This window comes from Engystomops pustulosus, chromosome 8, assembly GCF_040894005.1.
Source record: "Engystomops pustulosus chromosome 8, aEngPut4.maternal, whole genome shotgun sequence".
Classification (NCBI taxonomy): domain Eukaryota; kingdom Metazoa; phylum Chordata; class Amphibia; order Anura; family Leptodactylidae; genus Engystomops; species Engystomops pustulosus.
Genome location: NC_092418.1, coordinates 9697002 through 9710756, shown reverse-complemented (window position 1 = coordinate 9710756; position 13755 = coordinate 9697002). Strand labels below are relative to the sequence as shown.

The 13755-nt window shown below is 42.8% G+C and overlaps 1 protein-coding gene across 2 annotated transcripts in view; it reads right to left on the bottom strand.

Annotated features, from left to right (window-relative positions):
• Nucleotides 1-1256: 1256 nt before the first annotated feature.
• Nucleotides 1257-13755, bottom strand: part of LOC140074613 (vascular endothelial growth factor receptor 1-like) — a 29801-nt gene continuing 17302 nt past the window's right edge. For both annotated transcript variants that reach the window (XM_072119635.1, XM_072119636.1), the window contains 2 exons: nt 13405-13737; nt 1257-1812 (listed from right to left, as the gene is read on the bottom strand). In XM_072119635.1, the coding sequence (XP_071975736.1) occupies nt 1730-1812; nt 13405-13737 (416 nt within the window). In that variant the 3' untranslated portion in view covers nt 1257-1729. The remainder of the gene's footprint in view (nt 1813-13404; nt 13738-13755) is intronic.

The window sequence follows — 13755 nt, the reverse complement described above, 5'->3', positions numbered from 1 at the left end:
TTGTAAACATCACTAAAGGATTGAACTGTGAGAATTTTCTTTCATGGGCAAACCTTTTTAAGGAGTTTATAGTTCTGCACCCTTTGTCTTCAAATCTTGGAATGCGGACATTTTTTTTTAAACAATGTATGAAGATATTAGAACGTATCTAATTCAGTATGTAAGAGCAGTAGATCCCAGAACTCCAAGATGTCAGTATATGGAGAAAAGATGTAGATAATATTTTTTTTAGTCAACTCTTCTATAAGCTTACACGGATCAGTGAAAAACAACCTACGCGTTTTAGCTGTGGACTGTGTTATTCATGGTCTAATGTTATTTTAAAACACTAAAACTCAACCTGGAGACATGGTGGAAACACTCCTCCGATGTGATCATGTGATGAGGATACGTGAGATCAATAAAAGACATCGCACACATCTCACACATGTGTCGGGTGATCCCTGACACATAAACAGAGTAATTAGTTGTGTCAGAAAGATGTCGCCTTAGGGTGATGGGCTGGAGGGTAGGTCACTGGTTGTGCCACCCTATGTGTAAAAATGGGACGTCAGAAAGGCGCTGGTCATCAGGGGTAAGAGGTTTCCTTTTATTCAGAGATATTTTGGACAACGCGTTTCGCACTCTAACGAGTGCTTCCTCAGGTCTAGGCTTGTTGTGCTGGAGTGGAGGATCATTGCACCACTCCAGCACAACAAGCCTAGACCTGAGGAAGCACTCGTTAGAGTGCGAAACGCGTTGTCCAAAATATCTCTGAGTAAAAGGAAACCTTTTATTCACAGAAAACTGTGTCTTCTTCATTGAAAGTCCACAGGTGAAGCATTTGCTCGGATAAGGGTTTTATGTACAGAACCATTTATGTAAGTCATAACTAAAGATTCAGACTTGTGAGTGAGACTATTGTGATTGATGTTAGCGCTGAGGAACATTGCTTTTCATTATGTTATGACTGCAGAAAGTACAGACACCCTGGAGAGACATTAGCGGGATGCAGATCCATGATGGGGCTGTAAACAGAATAATGAACAGCAAATAATGTGTTTAGGCTGATGCAGAAAATTTTAGTAAATTTTAGTATGTTTTTGTATGTTTGTTTTGTACAGAGAATTGGATTTGCCTGACCTCTAGTGGCTCATGTGCGTCGTTGTAGTGTTGTATCCCATCTCTTCACCTAGTTCCTAAGAGAAGACCAGTGTACGATGCCGTGTCTCCAGATATCCCAAGCCCAAGCACAGTCCTGAAACTTTTCTCATTCCTTGGTTAATATCAGTCTCTTTTATTTACCATATATGTTTTTCATATCAATAAATACAATAAAAAGTAGCGATGGTGTGAATAAAATATGCCATAACTTATTGCAGCAAGACCAAAGATCTCATGGGATGATTTGCGTCCTGCTTCTCTCATACAGATAGCGGTGAGTTCAGCTCCGCAGTTGTGCTCCTGTTTGTCTGCTCTCTGATTATTACTTGATGAAACATTGATACATTGTGATGTGGATATCACAGTCCCTGTACGATGATGTAAATGTGCATGGATCAGGATTGTTACACAGGAATACGATGTAGAGGAGCAGCAGACATCTGATTTTATTATGACATCTGATGGTTCCTATAAGAAGTATGTGGCTGAGAAGGCGCAGACCTTACAGTTACCAGTTCTGGGAGATGAGAGGATACGATCCAAGAGGAGGTCAGACAGCGGAAGATGGTTTCTTCAGAGCTGCAAGTCACATCTCTGTCACAACACTTTCATCAAACGCACGGAAACCCCAGTCCTGATAGGTCCGAGACCAGTGGGTCTTCTTTGGTTCTGTGGAAAATTAGGCAAAGACGTTACTATCAGACTGAGATTAATTTATCCTTAGTTTGTAGCCAAATTCTCCCCGTATAAGGCTACATTCATATGATGTGTGCCCGCCGTACAGTACGTCACCTCCACTCCTCTCCATAGTTATATACAGGCGGTCCCCTACTTAAGGACACCCGACTTACAGGCAACCCATAGTTACGGACCCCTCTGCCCACTGTGACCTCTGGTGAAGTCTCTGGATGCTATTACTATAGTCCCAGACTGCAATGATCAGCTGTAAGGTGTCTGTAATGAAGCTTTATTGATAATCCTTGGTCCAATTACAGCAAAAATATAAAATATACAGTTTCGACTTGCATACAAATTCCACTTAAGAACAAACCTCCGGACCCTATCTTGTATGTAACCCGGGGACTGCCTGTATATAGTGCATGGCCCCATATTCCGGGGAAAGATAGGACGTGTCCTATCTTTCTCCCGGCTATGGAACGGTACGGTGCCGCATGTGTGCTGCACCGAACCGCTCAGGTACAGCGCCGTGCGCCCATTGCCCTCTATGGGGGGCGTATATATAAGTGTGCATGTAGCCTAACAGATACAATGGACAAGTTATGTGAGTGCAATTGTTCATTTGGCATTTGCTACTCTTTGGGGGTTATTTATCTTTATTTTTCTTCCTGTTTTTTTATTCTTTTTTGAGACATTTTTTGGCCCATTGCAAGATTTGCGCCTTTTTAGGGACATTTTGACATTTTTTTTTACATTTGTTTTTTGTCTCTAAGACACATTTATCTTCTATAACAGATGTGCTAAATGTCTCAAATGACATCCATCATTTCAAAATGTCTAATATTTGCACCATTTTTTTTGACGCATAGATCTCCAGACGAAACCACACTTAAGGAAAACTTAGAAAATGGAAAGAAGCGACTTGCGACATTTGTGCAACATTCGTAACAAATGTCTCAAAAAGAGATAAAAAAAAACATTTAACACAAGGAAAAAGTGAGATTGATAAATTACCGAACAAGCAGATGGAAAAAAGACAGACAAAAACTATCCAAAACACACAGAGATAAGATAAATGACCCCTTAGTATGATGCAATAAATGTAGATAAAACCTAAACATAAAAAATGCAAATGCATGTTATGTTGGTTTCTTTGATTATTTTGTAGTGAGGGTTCTGCGTTTATGCAATGATTCTTTTCTTCACATGGAGACTGAATTATATGAAGAACATCGTTGGGGGGTAGGGAGGGGGCGACGAAGGAAAGTTCCCTCTAAAACAATGGAGGTAGGAAAATGTCAATGAAATAATATCAGAAACAGCAAAATACAGATCGATTATGTGGCAAAAAAAGAAATTCTTAATTGTTTTTATGCACACATTTGCTTCATTCATCGTTTACAGCCTGTAGTGGGCATCAGACCACTTCTCAGAAGGAACCTTAAAAGCTCATTTACTGAGAAGCTGATGTGATGAGAATTATGTTCATAAGAGGTCATGTTAAAGGAAATGTACTGCCTGATTCCTGTCTTGTGTAGCAGAGTCACTGACATAGGCCTCTTTGCACCCTGTTGCAGGTTCTGGCCTTGTAATCCCCTTTTTATGGTCTCTTTTTCCTAAAAAGTATGGTTTGAAAACTATGCTAATGAGCTACAAGTACAGGAGACACTTGTATATGGTGTATGAGAAAAAAAACTCCTGGCTGCCGAAGCCAAAAATAGCCACATTCCTCTAAAAAAACATATCAGAGTATTTTTTTTGTATAATAGATGCAGGAAGTTACATAATGACCCTGAGCCTTTATTACTAAAACAAAGGTTCTCTGGTGGTGTCCATCTCTTTCCATCCATACTGCATTTTGCTTGCAATCCATTCTGACACCAAAATATGAATAAAGCTTTAGTATGTATTTTGTTGTCAGCTATTCCTCCCAACATGGGGATGACATTTTTTATCGGGAAGAAATAGGAGACGTACACATTAATTATTAATCTTACTGAAATCTCAGAATTTTCTTAAAGCAAACTTGTCGACAGGAATGCTATTTTTAGCTGGTGACTGGTCCCAATAGCCTCTGCCATGCTTATTTTAAGCATTCTGTACTGTTTACTGCCACTACTTTATAAAGCTTTATTTCACATTACCTGGCTCCCTGTCAGCAGCGCGAGGTGAGTCCTGGGGGTGGAGCAGCCCGTGTCTCAGTCTCCTGCACAGGAGGAGAGGTAAATTACATGAGGAGACTGAGACACGGGCACATTCCTGGTGACAGGTTCGCTTTAAGTTTTCTTTTGTAACAGCAACTTAAAGGAAACCTACCATGTGATGTGATGCAGTATGAAGCAAACATACCTTGAGAATGCTGTAGCTACACTGATGCAGGATCATATCTTGGTTAATCCCTGAGCTGAGTGGTTTTGCTAATAAAACAGATATAACATTATGATAATGGAGCTCTGTCGCTTCTAAGGCTCCATCAGCGCTTGCTTCCGCGCTTCTACTAGCCTGTGAGTTTTTCTCGGCAGGATAATATGATGCAATCACTCTTCTCCCTGCGAGGCAGAATAATCAATTGCTGCACCATCCCCCAGCTGCTGTGTATGAGAGTTCCAGCTCAGGTTGATTAGTCATGTCCTGACTAACCTCCATTTGTAATACCAAGCTCAGTGTTGATCGAGGCAGCCATGCTGTCCCAGCTTTCCCAAGGTCCTGAATGTTATATATGTTTCATCAATGGAGCTACAGCATTCTTAAGGTATATTTGCTTCATAATGCATCAAATCAAATAGTAGGTTTCCTTTAAGATAATTCTTCCTATATTGGAAATAAAATCATTCAATAGACTTAAAGCAAGATGCAATGCCGGTTATACATGGCTTTTCTTATATAACCTTACTAGTTTATCTATCCTTGACCTGCGTTGTTTTCCTTTCATGTCTGTTTCCTACATGGACAGACAGACTGTAACCACATCTATTGTCCAGATTAGGAGACACAACCTTGGGCTTCATTTATCAAAACAACTTAAGAGCAAAACTGTTCTAGTTGCTCATAAAATCAATCCGAGCTCCCCTTTCATTTTATAAACTACTGACGGAAAATAAAAACAGAACACTTTTGCTCTCAGATAAATCTCCCCCAACATTTTTTGCACATTTTTGCGGACAGGAGTGATAGGAAGCAATATTCCATGTTCCACTCTGCATGGTCCTACCATTATACATAGATTTCTACTCTACAGTAGCTGCAAATGCTGATAATAACATTGTATAGAAATGTAATAACACCTGTGCCGTCCATTATAACCCGTGATACACATATAACTGTATAGAATGGTAAATAAACACACAGACACACAAAGGCAATGATATATGTACATGGCATATATATGTATAGGAATACATCCATATGAGCTGAATGATTTTTGTCTCATGCATACATGTTAGGAGGCAGTGTCATACATGTTAGGAGGCAGTGTCATACATGATAGCAGGCAGTGTCATACATGATAGCAGGCAGTGTCATACATGTTAGGAGGCAGTGTCATACATGATAGCAGGCAGTGTCATACATGATAGCAGGCAGTGTCATACATGATAGCAGGCAGTGTCATACATGTTAGGAGGTAGTGTCATACATGATAGCAGGCAGTGTCATACATGTTAGGAGGCAGTGTCATACATGTTAGGAGGCAGTGTCATACATGATAGCAGGCAGTGTCATACATGTTAGCAGGTAGTAGTGTCATACATGTTAGGAGGCAGTGTCATACATGTTAGGAGGCAGTGTCATACATAATAGCAGGCAGTGTCATACATGTTAGGAGGCAGTGTCATACATGATAGCAGGCAGTGTCATACATGATAGCAGGCAGTGTCATACATGATAGCAGGCAGTGTCATACATGATAGCAGGCAGTAGTGTCATACATGTTAGGAGGCAGTGTCATACATGTTAGGAGGCAGTGTCATACATGATAGCAGGCAGTGTCATACATGTTAGGAGGCAGTGTCATACATGATAGCAGACAGTGTCATACATGTTAGGAGGCAGTGTCATACATGTTAGGAGGTAGTGTCATACATGATAGCAGGCAGTGTCATACATGTTAGGAGGCAGTGTCATACATGATAGCAGGCAGTGTCATACATGATAGCAGGCAGTGTCATACATGATAGCAGGCAGTAGTGTCATACATGTTAGGAGGCAGTGTCATACATGATAGCAGGCAGTGTCATACATGATAGCAGGCAGTGTCATACATGATAGCAGGCAGTGTCATACATGTTAGGAGGCAGTGTCATACATGATAGCAGGCAGTGTCATACATGATAGCAGGCAGTGTCATACATGTTAGGAGGCAGTGTCATACATGATAGCAGGCAGTAGTGTCATACATGTTAGGAGGCAGTGTCATACATGTTAGGAGGCAGTGTCATACATGATAGCAGGCAGTGTCATACATGATAGGAGGCAGTGTCATACATGTTAGGAGGCAGTGTCATACATGTTAGGAGGCAGTGTCATACATGATAGCAGGCAGTGTCATACATGATAGCAGGCAGTGTCATACATGTTAGGAGGCAGTGTCATACATGTTAGGAGGTAGTGTCATACATGATAGCAGGCAGTGTCATACATGTTAGGAGGCAGTGTCATACATGATAGCAGGCAGCGTCATACATGTTAGGAGGCAGTGTCATACATGATAGCAGGCAGTGTCATACATGATAGCAGGCAGTGTCATACATGATAGCAGGCAGTGTCATACATGTTAGGAGGCAGTGTCATACATGATAGCAGGCAGTGTCATACATGTTAGGAGGCAGTGTCATACATGATAGCAGGCAGTGTCATACATGATAGCAGGCAGTGTCATACATGTTAGGAGGCAGTGTCATACATGATAGCAGGCAGTGTCATACATGTTAGGAGGCAGTGTCATACATTATAGCAGGCAGTGTCATACATGTTAGGAGGCAGTGTCATACATGTTAGGAGGCAGTGTCATACATGTTAGGAGGCAGTGTCATACATGATAGCAGGCAGTGTCATACATGTTAGGAGGCAGTGTCATACATGTTAGGAGGCAGTGTCATACATGATAGCAGGCAGTGTCATACATGATAGCAGGCAGTGTCATACATGTTAGGAGGCAGTGTCATACATGTTAGGAGGCAGTGTCATACATGATAGCAGGCAGTGTCATACATGTTAGGAGGCAGTGTCATACATGTTAGGAGGCAGTGTCATACATGATAGCAGGCAGTGTCATACATGTTAGGAGGCAGTGTCATACATGTTAGGAGGCAGTGTCATACATGATAGCAGGCAGTGTCATACATGATAGCAGGCAGTGTCATACATGTTAGGAGGCAGTGTCATACATGATAGCAGGCAGTGCCATACTTGTTAGGAGGCAGTGTCATACATGATAGCAGGCAGTGTCATACATGATAGCAGGCAGTGTCATACATGATAGCAGGCAGTGTCATACATGTTAGGAGGCAGTGTCATACATGATAGCAGGCAGTGTCATACATGATAGCAGGCAGTGTCATACATGATAGCAGGCAGTGTCATACATGTTAGGAGGCAGTGTCATACATGATAGCAGGCAGTGTCATACATGATAGCAGGCAGTGTCATACATGTTAGGAGGTAGTGTCATACATGATAGCAGGCAGTGTCATACATGTTAGGAGGCAGTGTCATACATGTTAGGAGGCAGTGTCATACATGATAGCAGGCAGTGTCATACATGATAGCAGGCAGTAGTGTCATACATGTTAGGAGGCAGTGTCATACATGTTAGGAGGCAGTGTCATACATAATAGCAGGCAGTGTCATACATGTTAGGAGGCAGTGTCATACATGATAGCAGGCAGTGTCATACATGATAGCAGGCAGTGTCATACATGATAGCAGGCAGTAGTGTCATACATGTTAGGAGGCAGTGTCATACATGTTAGGAGGCAGTGTCATACATGATAGCAGGCAGTGTCATACATGTTAGGAGGCAGTGTCATACATGATAGCAGGCAGTGTCATACATGTTAGGAGGCAGTGTCATACATGTTAGGAGGTAGTGTCATACATGATAGCAGGCAGTGTCATACATGTTAGGAGGCAGTGTCATACATGATAGCAGGCAGTGTCATACATGATAGCAGGCAGTGTCATACATGATAGCAGGCAGTAGTGTCATACATGTTAGGAGGCAGTGTCATACATGTTAGGAGGCAGTGTCATACATGATAGCAGGCAGTGTCATACATGATAGCAGGCAGTGTCATACATGTTAGGAGGCAGTGTCATACATGATAGCAGGCAGTAGTGTCATACATGTTAGGAGGCAGTGTCATACATGTTAGGAGGCAGTGTCATACATGATAGCAGGCAGTGTCATACATGATAGCAGGCAGTGTCATACATGTTAGGAGGCAGTGTCATACATGTTAGGAGGTAGTGTCATACATGATAGCAGGCAGTGTCATACATGTTAGGAGGCAGTGTCATACATGATAGCAGGCAGTGTCATACATGTTAGGAGGCAGTGTCATACATGATAGCAGGCAGTGTCATACATGATAGCAGGCAGTGTCATACATGATAGCAGGCAGTGCCATACATGTTAGGAGGCAGTGTCATACATGATAGCAGGCAGTGTCATACATGTTAGGAGGCAGTGTCATACATGATAGCAGGCAGTAGTGTCATACATGTTAGGAGGCAGTGTCATACATGTTAGGAGGCAGTGTCATACATGACAGCAGGCAGTGTCATACATGATAGCAGGCAGTGTCATACATGTTAGGAGGCAGTGTCATACATGATAGCAGGCAGTGTCATACATGTTAGGAGGCAGTGTCATACATGATAGCAGGCAGTGTCATACATGTTAGGAGGCAGTGTCATACATGTTAGGAGGCAGTGTCATACATGATAGCAGGCAGTGTCATACATGATAGCAGGCAGTAGTGTCATACATGTTAGGAGGCAGTGTCATACATGTTAGGAGGCAGTGTCATACATAATAGCAGGCAGTGTCATACATGTTAGGAGGCAGTGTCATACATGATAGCAGGCAGTGTCATACATGATAGCAGGCAGTGTCATACATGATAGCAGGCAGTAGTGTCATACATGTTAGGAGGCAGTGTCATACATGTTAGGAGGCAGTGTCATACATGATAGCAGGCAGTGTCATACATGTTAGGAGGCAGTGTCATACATGATAGCAGGCAGTGTCATACATGTTAGGAGGCAGTGTCATACATGTTAGGAGGTAGTGTCATACATGATAGCAGGCAGTGTCATACATGTTAGGAGGCAGTGTCATACATGATAGCAGGCAGTGTCATACATGATAGCAGGCAGTGTCATACATGATAGCAGGCAGTAGTGTCATACATGTTAGGAGGCAGTGTCATACATGTTAGGAGGCAGTGTCATACATGATAGCAGGCAGTGTCATACATGATAGCAGGCAGTGTCATACATGTTAGGAGGCAGTGTCATACATGATAGCAGGCAGTAGTGTCATACATGTTAGGAGGCAGTGTCATACATGTTAGGAGGCAGTGTCATACATGATAGCAGGCAGTGTCATACATGATAGCAGGCAGTGTCATACATGTTAGGAGGCAGTGTCATACATGTTAGGAGGTAGTGTCATACATGATAGCAGGCAGTGTCATACATGTTAGGAGGCAGTGTCATACATGATAGCAGGCAGTGTCATACATGTTAGGAGGCAGTGTCATACATGATAGCAGGCAGTGTCATACATGATAGCAGGCAGTGTCATACATGATAGCAGGCAGTGCCATACATGTTAGGAGGCAGTGTCATACATGATAGCAGGCAGTGTCATACATGTTAGGAGGCAGTGTCATACATGATAGCAGGCAGTAGTGTCATACATGTTAGGAGGCAGTGTCATACATGTTAGGAGGCAGTGTCATACATGACAGCAGGCAGTGTCATACATGATAGCAGGCAGTGTCATACATGTTAGGAGGCAGTGTCATACATGATAGCAGGCAGTGTCATACATGTTAGGAGGCAGTGTCATACATGATAGCAGGCAGTGTCATACATGTTAGGAGGCAGTGTCATACATGTTAGGAGGCAGTGTCATACATGTTAGGAGGCAGTGTCATACATGATAGGAGGCAGTGTCATACATGTTAGGAGGCAGTGTCATACATGTTAGGAGGCAGTGTCATACATGTTAGGAGGCAGTGTCATACATGATAGCAGGCAGTGTCATACATGATAGCAGGCAGTGTCATACATGTTAGGAGGCAGTGTCATACATGTTAGGAGGCAGTGTCATACATGATAGCAGGCAGTGTCATACATGTTAGGAGGCAGTGTCATACATGTTAGGAGGCAGTGTCATACATGATAGCAGGCAGTGTCATACATGTTAGGAGGCAGTGTCATACATGTTAGGAGGCAGTGTCATACATGATAGCAGGCAGTGTCATACATGTTAGGAGGCAGTGTCATACATGTTAGGAGGCAGTGTCATACATGATAGCAGGCAGTGTCATACATGATAGCAGGCAGTGTCATACATGTTAGGAGGCAGTGTCATACATGTTAGGAGGCAGTGTCATACATGATAGCAGGCAGTGCCATACATGTTAGGAGGCAGTGTCATACATGATAGCAGGCAGTGTCATACATGTTAGGAGGCAGTGTCATACATGTTAGGAGGCAGTGTCATACATGTTAGGAGGCAGTGTCATACATGATAGCAGGCAGTGTCATACATGATAGCAGGCAGTGTCATACATGATAGCAGGCAGTGTCATACATGTTAGGAGGCAGTGTCATACATGTTAGGAGGCAGTGTCATACATGTTAGGAGGCAGTGTCATACATGTTAGGAGGCAGTGTCATACATGATAGCAGGCAGTGTCATACATGATAGCAGGCAGTGTCATACATGTTAGGAGGCAGTGTCATACATGATAGCAGGCAGTGTCATACATGTTAGGAGGCAGTGTCATACATGATAGCAGGCAGTGTCATACATGTTAGGAGGCAGTGTCATACATGTTAGGAGGCAGTGTCATACATGTTAGGAGGCAGTGTCATACATGTTAGGAGGCAGTGTCATACATGATAGGAGGCAGTGTCATACATGTTAGGAGGCAGTGTCATACATGTTAGGAGGCAGTGTCATACATGTTAGGAGGCAGTGTCATACATGATAGCAGGCAGTGTCATACATGATAGCAGGCAGTGTCATACATGTTAGGAGGCAGTGTCATACATGTTAGGAGGCAGTGTCATACATGATAGCAGGCAGTGTCATACATGATAGCAGGCAGTGTCATACATGATAGCAGGCAGTGTCATACATGTTAGGAGGCAGTGTCATACATGTTAGGAGGCAGTGTCATACATGTTAGGAGGCAGTGTCATACATGATAGGAGGCAGTGTCATACATGTTAGGAGGCAGTGTCATACATGTTAGGAGGCAGTGTCATACATGATAGCAGGCAGTGTCATACATGATAGCAGGCAGTGTCATACATGTTAGGAGGCAGTGTCATACATGTTAGGAGGCAGTGTCATACATGATAGCAGGCAGTGTCATACATGATAGCAGGCAGTGTCATACATGATAGCAGGCAGTGTCATACATGTTAGGAGGCAGTGTCATACATGATAGCAGGCAGTGTCATACATGATAGCAGGCAGTGTCACATGAAGAATCATGATACAATGAACATTCATGAATAGCCAAGTCACATACATTAGGCAGTATGGATAGCACATATACAGCACATGCATACACAATGATAGACAATGATGAGCACGTGATGGCTGAGGTCCAGTCACATGCGGACCTTTCCATATAGCTAAGCTTCTGCTCCAACAATACATCTCCTCATTGTGATGTGCAGTATATGAAGGAGCAGGGGAGTTGTGAGAGTGACTAACTACAAGCTACAGCTTCCTATGTGAAGTCATTTTACTTTTTTGTGCTGCTTCATTGCTTCACAATGTGTATTTCAGGTTGTAGGCTGCCATGGCAACTAATCGCTATCCTCCGATGACTTTGCGGGAGGGGGGTGGGGATGGGCGAACGGCTATTCAAGATGGCGGCGCCCATAGGTAGCAGCAATTTTAGGTGCTGTGGTCGCCCTCGACTGCTGCACATAACAAGTTAACTGCCGAGATTGGCGCCAGCACCGACCGCGGCAGTAACAGGCTGTGTATGGAAAGGGCTCATAGTGCGTCCTGGGATAAGGATTTAGCTAAACACAAGAGATTGGAGCCAGTGATTATAAAAGTCACACGAAATTCAACATGATATTCAGGGATTGGTAGGTTCTGATCATTTTCATAAAATAATGATATGATTGTCATTGAATAAATGTTGCTTTTCATTCATAAATTCTAAATGGAATTCAGGGGTTGGAGAGTGATAAGATGTTACAGAAATTATTCACTGTCTTTAAAGGACGCATGTCATCGGGTCTCTGTAACTAGACAGTCAGTCAAGCACTGGGGGTGTGGCTGTGCCTCCCACTCATGAATAGAGTGGACAGCTTGAATATGCTAATGCTTCATTGGACATTTCACAGGTCATTTGCATACAGCTTTAGGACCTCATTGCTTAAGTTTACAGGCATGTAGAGGGACAATGAAGGGATAGAGGCAATGCTTTCTAACGGCAGTTTATGAACATATATTTAGTTTTGGGGGTTAATTTGTATCTTTCTGTTCATAACTACCAGGACGCAGTGTACATAACTACCAGGACGCAGTGTTCATAACTACCAGGACGCAGTGTACATAACTACCAGGACGCAGTGTACATAACTACCAGGACGCAGTGTACATAACTACCAGTAATGTAAAATACATTCTTGTTGATGAAATCCAGACTTTTGCTGCTTCTGCTGATGTTTGTGATGGACCAATTTGTCATGCTTTGTACAGCGCTGCGTAATCTGTGTGCGCTATATAAATAAAGAATTATTATTATAGTGATGACATGACTACAGTCTATAAATAAATGTTAGTTTTTTGGGGGTCAACAATAAATGTGAATATTTGCTCATGGAAAAAGATGCCCCCGTATAATAAGACCTAGCGCATCTTAAAGAGCAAAAATTAATATGTGACACTGGGCCACATTTATCAAAAACAGGCACCATGATTGAGGAAATCTTCTTATATTTGTTATCCATGGCCTCCTTTCTTCAAAATTCAAGCCAAAAGAGCTAATGACAGGCTGATAGCCCCCCTCCCCGCACAGCACTTCCCCTACACCTACAGCCAATGTAATATTACACAGTAAGAGGGGAGAAGTGCTCCTGCACAGTGTAATAACCTGCGAAGCTACTGCAGTGAGGGACTTGGGAAAAGCCCTACTGACTCATTAGCATAGTTATAAAAGTTGATATGGAAAGTAATTTGCAGATTGTGGATATGATTCAGAGTTTCCCTGGCTTCACCTATTATTACAAGGGTTTCACAACCATTGATTGGTATGAGTCAAGGATACCCCCCATAAAGACTTATGTTAGTGCTATTAGGACACTTAGGGTATTTACCAGCTACTTTTAGAGGCTCTGAGCTTCGCTCTGCAAGGATTCGCCCTTCGTTTTCGGAGAATGAAGCTGTAAACACGGCTCCGGATTCCTCACACGTTGGGCAGAGTGTTAGGAAAGCGCAGATCTGTCCCTGTGACTTGTTCTCAGTGACCTGGTAATTTGGATCCAATTCCTTAGAGATTACTGTCCGCTCTTCATTCAGGCTCTTTTCCCATGTAATTCTGATATCCCGAGGGATGTTCCCTTTCATGATGCAGCTGAGGGTTAATCTCTCTCCCTCGTTGCAGGTTTCAGGTACACAGATGTCTGAGACGGAGTAGAAGCCATAACTATCTGCAGGGAAAAACATAA